This window comes from Megascapheus bottae, chromosome 9 (assembly GCF_031878675.1).
Source record: "Megascapheus bottae isolate mThoBot1 chromosome 9, mThoBot2.hap1, whole genome shotgun sequence".
Classification (NCBI taxonomy): domain Eukaryota; kingdom Metazoa; phylum Chordata; class Mammalia; order Rodentia; family Geomyidae; genus Megascapheus; species Megascapheus bottae.
The window spans coordinates 53587621-53606136 of NC_143517.1; the positions used below are offsets into that span (position 1 = coordinate 53587621).

An 18516-nucleotide genomic window follows, 5' to 3' on the forward strand; every position below is an offset into this window, starting at 1 on the left:
CTTAGTGTCTCATGCTGCCTTCCTAGGACTGGATTATTGTCTGCCTACCTATGCCTCTTGTGTAGCTGGGATTACAGGACATGCCATAATCCAACCCCAAAGAATTCTGTTTTGATGACTTCAGTTTGCTAAGTTTTACTTTTATGGAACTTTTTTCCTAAACTAGAAATCTTTACTTCCCTTCTGCAGTCCTTTCCTCCCCTCCCCTCCCCTCCCCTCCCCTCTCCTCCCCTTTCCTCCCTTCCCTTCTTCCCTCTCTCCTTCCCTTCCTCCCCCCTCCTTCCCTCCTCCCTTCCTAACTCCCTCCCTTCCTTCTTCCTTTTTCCTCTCCTCCTCCTTTTTTCTTCCCTCCTTCCCTCCTTCTTTTCTTTATTTCTTCCTCCTTTGCTTCCTTTCTTCCTTCAAATCTCCATCCTTTCACCTTCTGTCTATCTGTGATCTGTGTGTGTGTGTGTGTGTGTGTGTGTGTGCGCGCACGTATGCATGTGTATGCCTGTGTGCACTGGTCCTTGAACTCACGTCTTCAGTACTGAGCTTCTTTCTCAATGCTAGCACTCTATCACTTGAGCCACAGCTCCATCTTTATTTTGGCAGTCTATTGGCGATAAGAATCTCATGGACTTTCTTACTTTCGTGCCCAGGCTGAGATCCTCAGATCTAGGATTACAAGATTACAAGTATGAACCCGGTGCTTCCTTTTTTTTTTTAAAAGTGTAGTTCTTGAGATGCAACCGAGGTCCTCCACACGCTAGTCAAGTGATTCTCGTATGCACACCTCTTGCACAGTAAGGATTATAGAGAGGATCTTGTTTGTTGACATGGGGTATCTATCTTTCAAGTAGCTGAGATGGTATTGGGTACTCAGTACTGGGCGTTGAACTCAGCCTTGTGTTCTTGCTGGGCTGGGCTTTTTTTTTTTTTTTTTTTTTGTGGGTCATGGGGCTTGAACTTGGCCTGGGCGCTGTCCCTAAGCCCTTCAGCTCAAGGCTACTGCCCTACCCTTGAGCCAAGCACCATTTCCCACTTTCTAGAAGTTAATTGGAGATATGAGTCTCAGGTCCTTCTGTCCCTGGGATGGTTTTGAACCTTGATCCTCAGATCTCAGCCTCCTGAGTAGCTGGCATGAGCCACCACACCCAGCTTGCTGGGCCTTTTCTCTCCTTCCACTTCAGCCAATGCCTCCAGGTGCTCAAAACATTTTTTAAAATAATATTTGTTTCTTCTCTTCTACATTGTTTCCAATTAATTGAAAGTTGAAATAATACTTCTAGAAATTTTCAAAGACAAAGAAAATGTCCATTTGAGAGTAAGTTTTTGCCCTAAAACCAAGAGAAATGGTTCTTGAAGCTTAGTCAGACGTCACTTTTCCTTAGTTATGTCCAAAGAACAAATTAATTTCTGTCCCATGACTCATGGCTGTGTTTCATTTTAGATTTTTCTCAATTTGTACAGTGAGGCCAACTCTCAAATACAATGCTGGTAGCTTACTTCTATTTAAGAAGAGGAAGTTAGTGCCAAAAAGTAAAATCCAACTGTGGATTGAGTTGTGCTATAGAGCTTCCATAATAGAGACTGGTGTATTTCTTTGGAAAATACATATTTCCCCCATCTGGCAAAAGGATTTAGGTATTCCATGAGTATTTATGTCTGGAAAACAAATCAAAATCCCTTAAGCGAAAGTGGCATGGTCATTGCAAAGACATATATATTAAGCTAGAGAAGCTCAACATTTTTTTTGGCAAATTAAACACATATTCTTTTTGCTTATGAAGAGGTCTATATTTTAATTTTCAAATATAATTATATTTGAAATGTTTTTCTTTTTTATTCGATATTGAATTTAAAAGTTTAGCAATAAAATGATAAAGTGTTAATGGATGTTAATAAAATGTGAACAATAAAAAAAATCCTTAAAATTTTCTGGACTGGCAGGAAGTTAAAAAAGATAAACGCATCTATCAGTGCAGGCATACATTCACAAGCACACACATATACTTCATAATATCCAATCCCAGTGTGAAAATCCACAAAGTTAAAGCGCTCCTTGGCAGTATAGAATTGAGTGTGAGACAATAGTTCTGAAGACACCAAAAATGCCTCCAATTCTTTGTAATGTAGTTTAAAACTATTCTAGAATATTGGCGTTGTGTGATCAGAAATGCTGGCCTTCATCTCATCAAGCACAGAACAACCCTGTATCAGACACCCACTCCCCACTTCTTTGTTGTAGAGACAACTACTTACCCTAATTTCCCAGAACTCCTCTGTGCATTGGTGCGGGGAGGGCAGGGGAAGGAGAGAGGGGGGGAGGTGAGGACCCATCCTGATGGTAATGCTGGGTCATTATCTTGAGTTCTACTGATCTCCTAAACAGTAATGATTTTAGGCCAGGCACTGGTGGATCCAGCTTGTGCAGGATAGTCTATGAGCCTCTTATCCCTAATTAAACATCAAAAATGAGAAGTGGAGCTGTGGCTCAAGTTGTAGAGAGTAGCCTAGAGCAAAAGACAGCACCCAGACACTTAGTTCAAGCCCCAGTACCTACATACACAGATACACACATAGACACACAGACACACACATGCGCGCACACACACACACATGTACACACAGAATAATTATGATTTTGGTGATTTTATTAATTTTATTTAGGGGCAAAATCTTACTATCACATACAGAAAAAATTGGATTTGGAGGAACTCTGAGGCTCTTCTTCAATTTTAATCTGTGTTGCATTGTTGATTAAATAAAGTCATACCCTTAACTTTTCCTAGAATTTGTGAAGCCCACATTTTTCTTCTCCTATTACTTCCTCTAGCATGCACTTATCAGTACAGGAGAGTCATCTTTTTGCTTCTTGGAAATCTTCCCATCTTGACTGAATGGTTCACACTGGCATGGCTGAGCACTTTCCTGGAAAGAAGCTGCCTTGTAAAGTCCAAACCTGGAGGATTTTGTACAGACAGCAGTGCTACAACACGCAGAAAGATGGGCTGCCAGGTTGCCATGAACCTGCCAGGATTTTGCTAACTCTTTCCAGAATATTTCACTCTATTGCTAACCATTACCACAATTTTTTTTCTCATAAGGATGCATTTAAAGGGAAAAGCTATAAAAAGATGGTTATTTTAATAGGAACTTTCTGGTATTCTTAGCACTAAGTTATCTGAAATACTCAATCAAAAAAACATAAGTACCAATAATAACACATGTGCTTTCCTGGTTTCTTCTTTGCAGAAGTGAAATTCTTCTGTGAGACCCCAGCTATTGCTGACATTGTGATCCTGGTGGATGGCTCGTGGAGTATTGGAAGATTCAACTTCAGATTGGTCCGACTTTTCTTGGAAAATCTCATCACAGCATTCCATGTGGGCTCAGAGAAGACGAGAATTGGTACATCACTTTTCAATAGCAGTCAGCTGTGAAGCTACTGGTTTATTTATGATTTAAGTGTGGAGTGATATTTGATGGTCAAGTCCTTGGGAATGAACAGGTGCTCTGCCACTTGGGCCATGCCGCCACCTCGTGCAGAGATTTGTATGTGTGTATGTCGGGGTGATACTGAGACTTGAAATCAGGACCCTGTGCTCTCACTTGGCTTTTTTGCTCAGGGTTGATGCTCAACCAGTCGAGTTATACCTCCAGTTGTGGCTTTTCTGATGATTAATTGGCGATAAGGCTTTCATGGATTTTTCTGCTTGGGCTGACTTGGAACTGTGAAATTCAGATCTCAGTCTCCTGAGTAGTTTGGATACACTAGTGTCCAGCTCTGGAGATTTTCAAGACATCTTAAAAACGCCTTTTAGATTCCAGGATCAGCTATACTGGTGCTGCTAAAAACATGTGTAGGTCAATACATATTCCTGTAATGTTTTGCTATAATCTCACCAGTCAATTATGGGATTTCAATTTAGTTTTCAGAAAAGTCAGAATTTCCTCTGGTAATAATAATATTAATGAGATCTTAAGTTACAGCCTGTTCAAAACTTTGTCACATAGCAGGTTTTATTTAAAAGAAACATGGAATCTAGGGGAATACTAAACAAAATGGAAATTATTTCACCGTATAAGACAATTTTTGCCAAATTAACTGTAGAAAACATAAAAAAATCATAGAACACATGCACATATAATATGAATATATATCTTTATTATATAAAAACTATCTAAATGATCATTTCTTTGAAAAGATTGTTTAATGTTTTATGTTTGTGACATTTTTTGTTTAATAAAACATAAATGAATCTAGACCTTTTTTAGTATGAATGACTATTCTTATTTTTTTGTTGTTTTGTTTTTGGTCAGTCTTTTGTATTGAACGCAGGGCCTGAGTGTGGTTCCTATATTCTCTTATCACTTGAACCAGAGTTCCACTTCTACCTTTTGGTGACTAATTGGAGATAAGAGTCTCACAACTTTTAATGCCCAAACTGGCATCAAAGTGTGATCCTCAGATTTTAGCCTCCTGAGTAGCTAGGATTATAAGCATAAGCCACTGTCACCCAGCTTATGACTATGCCATAAAAAAAATCAAGTATCTGACTCAGTGCTAACTTCTACATGTCTAGAAATTATGCACTTTTTCTTCAGTCCTAAGTATATTCTACTTGATTCCTTTGATTGATGCTAGCCGTCCTTTTAATTTGGCCCTTCATCTTTGAACTTCCTGAGTGTTACACATCATTTCTAGTGTGTTTTCCTATCTTTCTTTCCCAGGTCTTGCACAGTATAGTGGCGACCCCAGAATAGAATGGCATTTGAATGCTTTTAGCACAAAAGAGGAGGTCATTGAAGCTGTCCGAAACCTCCCATACAAGGGAGGGAATACTCTAACAGGTATGTTGTGTTTACTGTATATTCTCAGCAACCCATCTTTCTGAAGAATAGTTTTTTAAGTTAGCATACCATTATAGTCTTTTTCAACCAAAACCAGCATCTTAATTGTTGGAGATTCTTTTCTCAAACTCATCATTAAGTGTTAAACCTTACACATCTTACTTATTTTCTAAATGAACCTTATGTCCCTGAAGGGGTTGATTGGGCTAGAACAAAATAAAGCAGTGATGGGCCAGAAGCATTCAGAAACTTTCTAACCACTGTCAGTCCATTTCTTTTCTCTCTTTTCTTATCCAGCCATCTTGCCATTTCAGTGAAAACAAATTTCCCTCTTAGTTTTATTGAAGATATTTTATTATCCCTTAGTCCTCTATCAGTAGTTACCTTGAAAATACTTGTGGGTCTTTGACTCACAAGTACTTTTGATAATGATCAATGGAAAGGTATTTATCATAATCACCTACAGTCCAAACATTTGTATATATATATATGGGTATACATATGTACATATGTGTATGTATATGCATACATACATATATATTTCTAGTGTTGAGGATCCAACCTAGGGCTTCTTGAGTGCTAGGCAAAAATACTGCTAATAATCTAATTCCAACTCCTATTTGCATGGATTTTCACCTTTGAAGAGGCTGTTCCCTTCCACAGGCATGTGATAGATGCTTAGCTTCAACAATGAAGATGCAGTTGATGATGTTTTGATAGACCCCCAGGGGGAAAAAAAGATGTTTGCTTTGCCAAGTGGAGGCACAATTAAGTAGAAAATTTCTTAGTTGACTAACCTGGTTAAATGGAAACTATATACCAATATTATATAGCACTTATCATTTTTTTTTTCTGTGTGGAAATTGCCTCAAAGGGCAGTGTATAATGTGATTTTTTTTGATTCACCCACACTGTTCCTACAGAGAGTACTGAGAGGGAGAGAATGAAAAGAGGGGAAGAGGAAGACAGGAGCAGATTGATTTTGGCTCTTTAGGACATAAAAAAGTAAAAATGTAGCAATATTTTGTAGCCTGTAGTCTTATTTCATTATTAATTATTCAAGCTCATACATTTTAAACATATGATCTATTAATATCTGTGGAATACAAATGTACTATTATTCCTAAGTAGATGTTATAAAATAAACTGTTGTTAACAGCATACAATGGCTTTCAAGGCCAAGTATTGTTGTTCTCTTACATTTCTATCACCTAACGTATTCCTTCATACTTTAGTACCTAGAAAGTAGTCATTGATGCTTTAATAACATTGCCGTAGTGTTAAAAAACAAAGTGCTTATGAAAGATATTTGTAAGAGAAGTATATGGTTATTAGTCAAAGAACTGAAGTGCATTAACCTATACACAGAGATCACTGCTAACATTTCCATACGGGAAGAACAAAAGAAGTCTGAGGGGAAAGCTGAAATGTATTAACATCTGTTGTTCTGTGAAACAATTCAGTGTTCAATCATTTTATTGTGTTTATTCTGTTGGACTTTAATTCATATTATCAGATCTGGCAATGAGAAAGGTTCATATCTAATAAAAACTCTTTTAGCTCAAGAAGTTACTTATCATGTGATTATGTTTTGCAAGATTAGAGGACATTTTTTTAAAATTAGAGATGACTGGTTTCTGTTTATTTTTGCTTGTTTTCTCCTAGGTCTTGCTTTGAACTACATTTTTGAAAATAGCTTTAAACCAGAAGCAGGATCTAGATCTGCAGTCTCCAAAATTGGCATTTTAATCACAGATGGAAAATCTCAAGATGATATTATTCCACCATCCAGAAACCTTCGTGAGTCTGGCGTAGAACTGTTTGCCATAGGTATGTATTCCTCACCGTCCAGTTTCCGTTAAGCTCATAGACACACCTCGTAAGCCAATGTGTCATGCCAAGTCTACTGCTTGGAAAACCAGAGAGCTGGAGCTCATAGGCAGACCTGCGATCTGAGCCTTGCCCCTTTGCCTTTAAAATGAGAACAATGCTAACTATTGCACACTAAGTCAGGGTTCCTATGCAGGATGGCAAACATAAAAACGTTTATTTGTTTATTTGAAATAGGGAAGGGAAGGGGAAAAACAAGATAGAGGGAGAGAAATTGGGAGAAAAACATGGGAAAGGGTATCAATGTTTGAGAAATAATATGCACACCTACCCGGCTAACGTAACTGTAGCCCCTCTATACATCACCCTGACAATAAAATACAATTGAAAAAAACATAACATTTTGAAAAGCATAGAGTAGCATGCAAAGGTCAGGCTTGTGTCTTCTTCCTTTTAATTAGTCAGGACGTCCTCTTCAGGGTCACTTAATAGTTAAATTTCCTCTTCATGAACTTTCTGTGAGATAGCTCTTCTATGAGAACATACTCTTCACCTTGGAGATATATGCCGATTAGGAGAGACATTTCTGGATTCAGTATAAACAAGCTGAGTCTATGGACCTGGTCTAGTCCTACTAAACTGAAACATCTAGGAATAAGAAGGCTACTAATCTTTACATTAAAGCTATACTGTGTCTGGACCCTGAAAATATGCCCCAGACTTGACAATAGCTGGTAAACCTATTTGAATAGCTCCTGTATGTGTGTTGCTAAGTTAGTTTCCTTCTCTTAGAAAAGGAGCCTAAAAGTTTCGTGTTTTGCATTTAATTAGAAAATTTTTCTGAGTAGACTTTGAGGAGGTGGATTTATTTCTTACCACTCTCTGGCCAAGTACTGAGAACAGTTGCAAAAGCTTTAAAACTCATGTTCTTCTGTTTCCTTTCCTTATCCTAGCAGCATCTCTAAACAATGAGTCAGTGTAGGGAGATTACATCTTCATCTCTCATTCCACTTATGTAACGTAGCTATTGGCATTTAACAAGTACCAAGATGTAGTTGTGGCATGAGTTGGTGCATGAAAGGATTCTTTTTTTTTTAATTTAATTTTATTTTTTTTGATTGTTGGGATAATGTATTGAAAGGATTCTTAAAGGCTCATGAAAGAGAAGTATTTTTGGAATAAATGAAGAGTATTATCAAGCAGTGATATAGCTGTGACCAGTATATTAATCATTCACAGAAAAAGCCACAAAACAAATTAAGAATATGCTGTGTGCAAATTTTGCTTCAGTGAATTTCAGCCATACTCCTTTTGTGTGCACGTGTTTGTGGAAGGGAAGGTGGCTGTTACACCTTCAAAGAAATGCAGAAACCTGCTCATCCAGGTACAAGAGCCAGTTGGGCACATTTTACCCCTACCTCTACCTGTAGGCTCATATTAATAGTAGAAAAATAAATCAGAGGTATTTCTACTACAGAAATTGGCAAATAAGCACTGCAAATTAGAGCAGAAAGCTGTTAAGTACATTCCTGGAGCTTAAATGCACAATCAACCAAATGACTTTAACTGTAATGTTAACTATAATTCTAAAAATACACCAGAGGCTTGGACTTGAGAAAGGACTTCAATTTGCTTGTTTTTAATGTTTACTACTCTGAAGTTAAGCAGTATATTTTCTTGAGAGCAATTGATGAGAGAAAACAACATTCTTTTGACTCATTCTTAGATTTACTATTCATAGTGTGGGTTATAGAATGCTTTACTCAAGAAATATTTGATTATGTACTATGTGGTGGGTGCTAGGACACAAAGATGAGCAAAGAAAAGTCTTGACTAAACACATTCCTTCCAAATCATACTGGTCATTTCCATTCTTTTCCACGCACTGGCAGTAGTCAAATTACTTTCTGCAGAAAGATATAGAGGGGGAGGAGAATAAGATATTTCAGACTACCTTACACTATTCTTGAGTACATGCTTTTGAGTTTTGTCTGAGGGTCACTAAGCTTATAACTAAAATCACAGCATTGATATAAACTGTAATGTGCATTTTAAAAGTCCTTCAGGAAAGGAAAACAGCAGAGATATTTTTAATGTCTTTATCCAAAAAGGAAATCTCTGGCTGGGAGTTTGGCCTAGTGGTAGAGTGCTTGCTAAGCATGCATGAAGACCCGGGTTCGATACCTTGGTACCACATACATAGAAAAAAGCCAGAAGTAGTGCTTTGGTGCAAGTGGTAGAGCTCTAGCCTTGAGAAAGCCCAAGGACAGTACTCTGACCCTGAGCTCAAGGCCCAGGACTGGCAAAAAAAAAAAAAAGAAAAAGTAAATCTCTGTGGAAGCTTTAGATTATTGGTGGTAGGGGAAGGATTGATTTATGTGGTTATGTGGTTTATGTGTTTATATTCTCTGCTCTAGTTAATAATAAATGGATTTTTTAAAATGAAACTTCAAATGAATTCATCAAATGCGATTTGGTCCCTTCTGGAAATTACCTGGAAAGCAGCAGTATTTATTATCTTATAACCTCCTAGAGCACATAGTTCAGAGACAACTAATGCTTTGTTACTGAATACATGGAGATTGGAAGATAAATGAATCAGCTCAGCCAGGCATCTAAGAAGTAACTCCGGTTACCCTGGGTCATCTCTCTTTCTTATGTCTGAAGAACCTCCTTATACTTCGCAGAGATGATTAAAATAATGGGGTTTTTATGAAGAGAAAGGTTCCTTGTTTGCTGAAGTCTGAGACAGAGAATCTACCTTCACACTCATAAAACCCAACCTTGCCCATTTCCTTTGAATTTCTAACTTCCTCTACTCAGTCTAACACACCAGCTTCTGAGAGGTGCTGTAAATATAGTAGAATCCCAGATGTCCACTTATTAGCTGTGCATCCTTGAGAAACTTAATTAACTATGTGTATGTATATTCACCTGTAACATGACAGATGAACAAAACAGTTTGTATAGTTGCAGAGGCACAGAAAGAAAACCCTGTCCATTGTGAGTTTCTGGCCCACTCAATGTTCTTCTAGGCTATAGACACTTAGCATTATGCTTGACCCTCTGTCAAGAATTCAGCTGATATTATAGAATTCTCCTATTTGCATTAGGAAAATTTCGGTGGTTACTAGACAGAAAATGGTATTTGAGTATGTTTTGTTTAAAAAAAACTACCCTTAATCTCTGAAGAAAGTGCCATTTCTTGGCTTAATGCCATATAATAGTCATTTCATATACATACATATATAATATATAAATATGTATGTATTTCAATATACATTTGTACATACATATAAATAAATATATGAATATATAATATACATATATACTTTTAATTCTAGAAATATTTTTTCAATCAGTAAACTGATTTTATAGATCCATAATCTTCTGTATCTTAACCTTCTGAGTAGGCTAGTACTACAGGAAGGAACCACCCAGTGGAAACATGTCCTTTTGAAGGACCAAGTATTTCCCAGCAGATCTAAGTCTATTATCTAGGGGGAGGGTAACTTAATCACTCTGGACATAGAAGTTCCTACAGCAAGGTGGCAGACAGACAGGCAGATAATACCTTCTGTTTTATCCATAGCACATTGGATTGTTGGTTACCCTGTTGTGAACAACACCACCTTTCCCTTTGTTCTCCAGGGGTGAAAAATGCCGACTTGAATGAGCTGCAGGAGATCGCCTCTGAGCCCGACAGCACTCATGTGTACAACGTTGCAGAATTTGACCTGATGAACACGGTGGTGGAGAGCCTGACAAGGACCGTGTGCTCCCGGGTGGAAGAGCAAGACAAGGCGATCAAAGGTAATGGAGGACAGGGTACGCGTGGGATGTAGGCATCCATCACAGCTCAGGAAGGGCCTCAAAGAGTGTAAACGTTCCTTGTGTTCCAGGTAAAATTGCAACTCCTTTCTTCAGGTCTTAGGAAGACTTGGCTCATCAGAACACAGAGGGCACAGACCCAGGGTAATGTCTGGCTTTGAGGCAGGGAGGGAAGGCCATGTTAACCCCTGGATGGATTTCTCTACTCTGTTACATTTTTAACATTAAAAAAAATCAAATATTGAATCTGGAGATAATTGTACATTCACATATAGTTGTAAGAAATAAGGCATATAGAGATTGTATATTGTTTACTAGTTTGCCCCAAAGGTAGCATCTTGCAAAACTTCAGTGTGAGTGATACTATCAGGATGACATGAGCACGGATCCAGTGAAGATACGAAACACGTCCACCACCGTGATGGTTTCTCTTGCCCACTCATAACCCCCAAACTTCTACCCCTCTTGATCCTCTTCTTAAACCCTGATGTCTACCCGTCTGTTCTTCATTTCTGCTTTGTCTTTTTAACTTTGAAAGTATATACATGGAATTATTCAGTATGAAAAATTTGAAGATTGGAGGGTTTTTTTTGGTGGGGAAGGATATCCTGAAGATGCACTCAACTTCTCTTGTGTGTCAGCTCTGTAGTTTCTTTTTTCTTGCACTGTCATATCCCATGATATGGATGTCACTCAGTTTCTTTAACCATTCACACATTGAAAGACATCTGGATTCTTTCCACTTTGGGGCTACTGTGGATAAAGCTGCTGTGATGATTTGTGTATTTGTTCTTGAGTGAACACAAGTTCACACATTCCCTGGAATACTTCCCAGGACTACAATGGCTGGACTATATCCCACTCACATGCATGTCTAGTTTAGTTTTTCTTAAGAAACCACCAGATTGAAGAGTGGCTGTAGTATTTTATATTCCCATTAAAAATGGGTGAGTAGTCTGGTTTCTATGAAACATATGTTTCACCAAATATTGTTGGTATTGCCATTTTTTTTAAGTACAGCCATTCTGACAAATGTAGAATGAGCAGCAGTGATTGCCATTTTTATTTCTATTGTGGCTAATGAGGTTGAATATCTCTTCACATGCTTATTTTTACATCTGTATGTCTTCTGGTGAAATATCTTCTCATGACTTTTCCATTCTCTAACTGAACATTTTTGTGTATGAAGTATTAGATGGTAATATTTATGTAGATTTTTCCCCCCAGGACTTTCTAGTTACTGCTCTGTTAGGTCCACTTGCCTAACCTTCTTCCACCATCAAGACAGGTTTGACTTACTGTATCCATATGTTTTGAAATTAGACAGATATAAGGCCCCTATTTAATTCTTTTTTTTTTTTTTGGCCAGTCCTGGGCTTGAGCTCAGGGCCTGAGCACTGTCCTTGGGCTTTTCTCAAGGCTAGCACTCTGCCACTTGAACCACAGCACCACTTCCAGCCTTTTTCTATCTATGTGGTACCGAGAAATCGAACCTGGGTTTTTGTGCATGCTAGGCAGACACTCTACCACTAGGCCAAACTCCCGGCCTCCCTATTTTAATTCTTTAATTTATTTTGTTCTTAGTTTTTATTCCTTCCAATTAAATTTTCGCATAATCTACAGAAAAGTTCACTAAAATTTTGAAAGGAATTGCACTGAATTATTTATCCATGATAAAATATCAATTGCCATAGATCAAAGAAGAATCATTTTTTTCTTTTCTGAAATATTTACTCCACATATATATCTTATACATTCTTTGATTTCTTTCATCAGCATTTTGTGGGGTTTATTATTTATATAATTATGTCCCACATAGGTTTTTACTACAATTACATTTTAAGCATTTAATGTTGAGTGCTTTTCAATGTACTTTTAATTTCACTGCTCATATGTTCCTTGCTTGTGAATTAAGATAAACTTGATTTTTTTGTATGGTTGTCTTGCACACTATGATTTATGCAGTACTATGTACTAGGAACATGTACTGCCATCTGGTATCCATAGTCTCTGTTGAGAAATCTGCTGTCATTTGCACTGTTTTCCATCTATGAATAAAGTCCCATTTCTCTCCCACTGTTTAAAAATGTTTATTTCTTATATTTTCAGAAGTTTACCTTGTAAGAATTTTTTGAGGTAAAATTTCAGAAATTTCTAATACTTTCTGAGCACTATTTTCTCTTCTTTTGGGATTGTAGATTTTAGATATTTTGTTATAGCCCCACATATCTTTGAGTCTCCATTAGGTTTTCCTTTTTTTTATAAGTATGTTCTTAATCAGCCCTGGTCATTACTATTGCTCTAGTAACTGAGTTCATTGATTCTGTTCTCTGTGCATTCTATTCTGCTGTCGAGCTCAGTCATTCAGATCTTCTTTTCCTTTTAAAAAATTCTTTAAGAGTGCTCAGTTTTGAGCTCAGAACCTCATGCTTGTTAAGTAGGTGCTTTCCCACATCTCGAGCCAACCATTCAGTCAACAAAAATTTTAAGGTGTTTTTTTATTGTTGTTGTTGTTGTTGGTTTGTTTCTAAAATTTCCATTTGGTTAAAAAATATTCCTTACATCTTTGGTAATGCTTTCTATTTTTACAAATTTTCTTTTGTGCCAGTTCCAAGCCTTGAACTCAGTGCCTGAGATTTTTTTTTCTCAAGACTGGCACTCTCCCATTTGAGTCATGGTTCCATTTCTGGATTTTTGGTGATTAACTGGAATAAGAGTCTTACGTACTTTCCTGCCTGGGCTGGCAGTGAACTATGATTCTCAGATCCCAGACAGCTGAGTAGCTAGGATTATAGGCATGAACCACTCACCTGGCTAATGCTTTCTATTTCTTTTTTGAGAGCTTTTATCTTATTGTTTCTGTGGCATTTGTAATAGTACATTTCAAGTGTTTCACAGTGGCTGTAACTTGTGATGTAATTGGTTTTCTCTGGTACTATTCTGATGGAGAAAGCAGGGACACAGTCATTTCGCTAAATAGGTGTACACGTCCAAGTTACTGATTTTCTGTCTTTTTTTTTTTTTTGCCAGTCCTGGGCTTGAACTCAGGGCCTGGGCACTGTCCTTGGACTTTCTCAGAACTAGAGCTCTACCATTTGAGCCTCAGCACCACTTCCGGCTTTTTTCTATGATTGTGGTACTGAGGAATTGAACCCAGGTCTTCGTGCATGCTAGGCAAGCTCTCTACTACTAGGCAAAACTCCCAGGCCCTGATTTTTCTGTCTTTTAATGCCTTCAGAGAAGAAAGCTACTTATTAGCCTTCCATCTCGAAGAGTATGGTAGGAGGGATTTATTATTATTACTGTAGCTTGGATGAAAAAATGAGGATAGATACGATAGCCAAGATAGGGTAGAAGTTTTGGCTTCTTATTTCAACTTTTCTGTCTTGGCAGACTGAAGTTTTCTTAATCCATTGGCTAGAGAGAGCAGTCTTTGTTGGGAAAACATTTGTATGCATCTATTGACGTTTCTAAGTTGCCAAGTGCTTTATCATTTATTTCTAAGATATACAAGTAAAAAAGCAAAAGGAGACACACCACTGTGATCTTACTTGAGTTCTGGTACTGGCTCTTAGCCTCCTACCTTTTTCTCTTCAATTTCTCTTATTTTCTTATGATTATCTTGTATATAATTACCAAAATTTTCAGTCATATAGAGAAAAAAGAATAGAGGAAAACACACCTACTTTACCTTCCTAGAAATGAAGTCCTCGTGGATTTTTTTTAAAAAAATTCATTTACTTTATTGTTACTATAGAGGTGATGTACAGGGGGATTATAATTACATGAGCCAGATAATGAGAACATTGCCCCATTGTACAGCGTCTTCTATTTCTTCATTCTCTCCCAGTCCTTCCCTTGTGAGTTGTATAGTTCACTTTCCTCAGTGTCCAGTGAGATCAACCCCTGTACTTTTTCTCCCCTTTCCCCTTGAGTTCTGTGCCCTTTTCCCTCACCCTCCTGAAGATATATCCTCATGGACTTGAAATGTGTACTTCTCACAATAGGCTTGGCCCCTTACCTACTCTACTAGGGATGTGATTTGAGAAGAAGAAGGAGCCTCAAAGTCCTATTTTAAGAATCTGGTATTATTTTCACTTTTTTCTTTTTGCAAGAGTGTAATGTGGTTCTGTTCTGCTTATGTCCCTCTCTCTTTCATTATTTCTCCTTTCCCCTTCTCTGGACTAGATCTCTTGGGATGGGGTGGACATCCAAACAGAAGGACCTTGAACAAATTATTCTGAGTTTCACAGTGAGACTGCTTTATATCTTAGCTTTTTCCAACACACACACACACACACACACACACACACACACACACACACACACACCCCTGTGGTTGACCAGAAAGTATTTAATGGTTCCTGGTCACAGTTGATATTAAAAATCTGAGGGCTTTTCACGTTACTATGATAATTTAAGTCCACTCAGATAAGTGCCTGTAAAGGTTAAGAAATCTTGAAGGTGAATTCATTTTCATTTCCTAGTGATTATTTTCTGTCTCTTTTCTTAATTTTAGTTTTAAATTTATTGCATTTGTAATATGAGGGGGTTTCACTGTGATTTTTTAAATTCATGAACATCATGTACTTTGAGCCAATTTGTATCCTATCTCCCTGTATGACCCCCTTTTTAATTCCTGTTCCCACTTGCACCCCCTCCTATTCATAATCATCTGTGACTAGTGGAATCTCTTAAGTTCATGTGAATAACTTTGGGAAAAAGTTTTATTTGATATATTTTCTTAATTTAGCCTCAGCCATTGCCACTATTGGGCCACCTACTGAGCTGATCACGTCAGAAGTCACTGCCAGAAGCTTTATGGTTAACTGGACTCATGCCCCAGGAAAAGTGGAAAAATACAGAGTCGTGTATTATCCTACCAGAGGTGGGAAACCAGAAGAGGTAAGAAAGAGGCAGTCTTTCTGAGATGGAAATGTATATATAGGAGATTATTATCCTACAAATACTTTATATGACTTTACTGAAAGAAATTTCTACATCTCTATATTGTCTTCCATCTCTCTGGGTTATAGCGTTTATATATTCTTCCCTCATTGTTCCTTTAATTAACTTGTAGCATTGTTCAGCAGCACATTTCTAACCTAACTTATTTTTCTTTTTTAAAATTAGTAAGTTCTAATGCAAAAGCTATCAGTAGCTAATTTATCTGGCCAGGCTCATTCATCTTTTTTCTGTTTGGGAGTGGTCTGAGATTTCTGTCCTGAAGGAGACCATGTGCTCCAAGTTAAGTGGTGATATAATGGGGTAGGCTTCCAGGCGCTGGGGTTTCATGAATGTTTTTAGAGATTAGTGCAATTGCAAAGCCATAATAAGGCATCTGTGGCCAGCATTTTTCATGGTTTGGCCACCCCAGAAGAGAACTTTTGCCAGATGATGGGACCATCCCCTCTCCCACCTTTGATATAGTTCTTCACAGAGAATAAGCTAATGCATGATGAAATAATCATTTCCTTTTGTTATTCTAACCTCCATTTGACCTTGGCATGTTGTGTGATTTTCTTCTGTACCATGGAAGGATTTGTATTGTTTTCTCCTTCAAGTGTTAGAGAAGTTGATTATGGAGTGTTAAATCATCTGGAAAGATAAATCAATGGTTCTGTGTTTTTCATGACTGACAAAGCTTTTATATGCTTTCCAAAGTTTCATGGAAGACAATTTGTGTCTGCTGTTATTAAATGGATAAGAATAGGCTAGTAATAAGCCTAGGTATGATATTTCCATTAGATATGAATTAATAAATGACCTTGGAGATATTCAACTAGATGTGTATCACTTTCTAGGGGAATTTGACAAGAGTTGACAGTGACAAGAGGAATGAGATGTGATATGTTCTTTAATGGATTGTTTAATTCCTTTTTAATGAAGTGTTCTGGAAGATCTTTTTGCTTTTTGTTCTCAATTCTGTATGTGAGATGTCCACTACTCTCATTTCTCAACCAGGTGGTGGTAGATGGAAGTGTATCTTCTACTGTACTGAAAAACTTGATGTCTTTAACGGAATACCAGATAGCAGTCTTTGCCATCTATGCCCACACTGCTAGTGAAGGCCTGAGAGGAACAGAAACCACATGTATGTATTGAACTTCATGTATCTTCCAGTACAGTGTTGCTCAGGCAGGCTTCTCTAAGCTGAATCAACCAGACTGATAGATCCTGAATCAAATTCGTAGGATGCGATTGTCATGCTGTATTTGGCACAGCTCCATTTTTATAAATATTTATAGTGGCCACATGTTAAAATGGATATTAAAAGAATCTCTGCTTTGTTTAGGGAAGATTAACCTTGATAGTGTAAAATGAGGATGCATAATTTTTTTTATCAATTTTAGTAAATACCTGCTATGAACCAAGAACTGTGTTGAGATTTGTCAGATGTGGAGCAAAGAGCTCTGTGGCTCTTTTGTCCAGTAGAATATCAAGATAAAGATGCTATAGCTACCTTCATTAGCTATATCATAGCAATTGAAACAATCTTCTGAATACTTCCATAGGCATGATCATGATAACACCTTGCACATACACACACACACACACACACACACACACACACACACATTCTTGTGATCATGAGAAAAGATAATCTGTTAAAAAGGATCAATCAAGCTGGGTGCTGGCAACTCATGCCTGTAATTCTGGCAACTCAGGAGGCTGAGATTTGAGGATTAGATTATAGTTTGAATACAGCTTGGCCAGGGAAGTCTATAAAACTTTTAACTCTAATTAATTTCTGGCCAAAAAGCCAGAAGTGGAGCTATGACTTAAGTGGTACAGCACTAGCCATGAGCAGAAAACACTCAACCAGGCCTAAGTTCAAGCCAAGAATGGACACCAAAAAAAAAAATCAACCAATCATATTGAAAGTACATTTTAGTCTATTAAGGAAGTAGAGCTGCAAATCAGTCACATTTTGGTATCTTAAGTGCTGTAGATACGCCAATAAAAATGTATACCTAGAGCTTGCAAGTGTAAGCAAAGTCATACAGTATGGCTAGCAAAATGAGGCCACATTATGAGGGCACTAGAATTATATTTGACAACAATACTGTGTCATGCTTTTTACTGGTCTAGTTGATCTTGCGATTTGTCCTAATCCTCAAATATGACCAATCTTATTTCTTGGTTATTCCTTTTCTCAAGGGCTCTTAAAAAATGACTGAACATTTAAAAAGGGTCTTGTCTTGCAGATGCTTTACCCATGGCCTCAGATCTTGAACTGTATGATGTGACTGAGAACAGCCTTCGTGTCAAATGGGATGCAGTGCCTGATGCCACAGGATACCTGATTCTCTATGCTCCTCTCACAGAAGGCCTCGCTGGGGATGAAAGAGAGGTAACTCCTGCCATCTTCTATGGGCCTAGAATGTTTCTCTTCCTCTCAATTTCCACCTCTTCTCCCTCTCCCTCTCCTGTTCTTTCCCCTCCTGCTCCTTCCCCCCTCTCCCTCTCCCTCCCCACCCACTAGTTTCTCTGTATCTGTGTCTGTGTATATGTGTGCCAGAACTGGTACTTGAACTCGGGGATTCTTGGTTTTTTCTTGGCTTTTTTTTTTCCTTTTTGCTGAAGGCTAGCACTTTACCACTTGAGTCATAGCTCTATTTCTGGCTTTTTGCTGGTTAACTGAAGATAAGAATCTCATAGATTTTTCTGTAAGGGATAGCTTTGAACTGATTTTCAGATCTTTGTCTCCTGAGTAGTTAGGATTGCTGGTGTGAACCACTAGTGCACAGTTTTTGATTTTCCTAGGACCAGTGATTTTATTATGAAAATTGAATATCTAGCACTTAGAAATGTCAGATTGGTGAAAAGAAAACAAATACTTAAAATTCTGTTACCTAGGAAGACTTAGTAACATTTACTTGCCTTTTTTTCCCCAATATATTTCAATATAACAAATGAAAACATTTTTGTAGCCTGCTATTTTTTTATTTCTTATGAATGTTCCTATACTATTAAAGAATCTTTTAAGCAGTCATTTTATACAATCATGGTATTTCA

At 37.6% G+C, this 18516-nt stretch overlaps 1 protein-coding gene across 1 annotated transcript in view; it reads left to right on the forward strand.

Annotated features, from left to right (window-relative positions):
• The window catches only part of Col14a1 (collagen type XIV alpha 1 chain), a 182287-nt gene that overhangs the window by 40405 nt on the left and 123366 nt on the right, over positions 1-18516 (forward strand). The window contains exons 6-12 of the mRNA XM_090339326.1: positions 3238-3393; positions 4717-4836; positions 6502-6666; positions 10318-10479; positions 15251-15402; positions 16462-16591; positions 17706-17851. Of these exons, the coding sequence (XP_090195452.1) occupies positions 3238-3393; positions 4717-4836; positions 6502-6666; positions 10318-10479; positions 15251-15402; positions 16462-16591; positions 17706-17851 (1031 nt within the window). The remainder of the gene's footprint in view (positions 1-3237; positions 3394-4716; positions 4837-6501; positions 6667-10317; positions 10480-15250; positions 15403-16461; positions 16592-17705; positions 17852-18516) is intronic.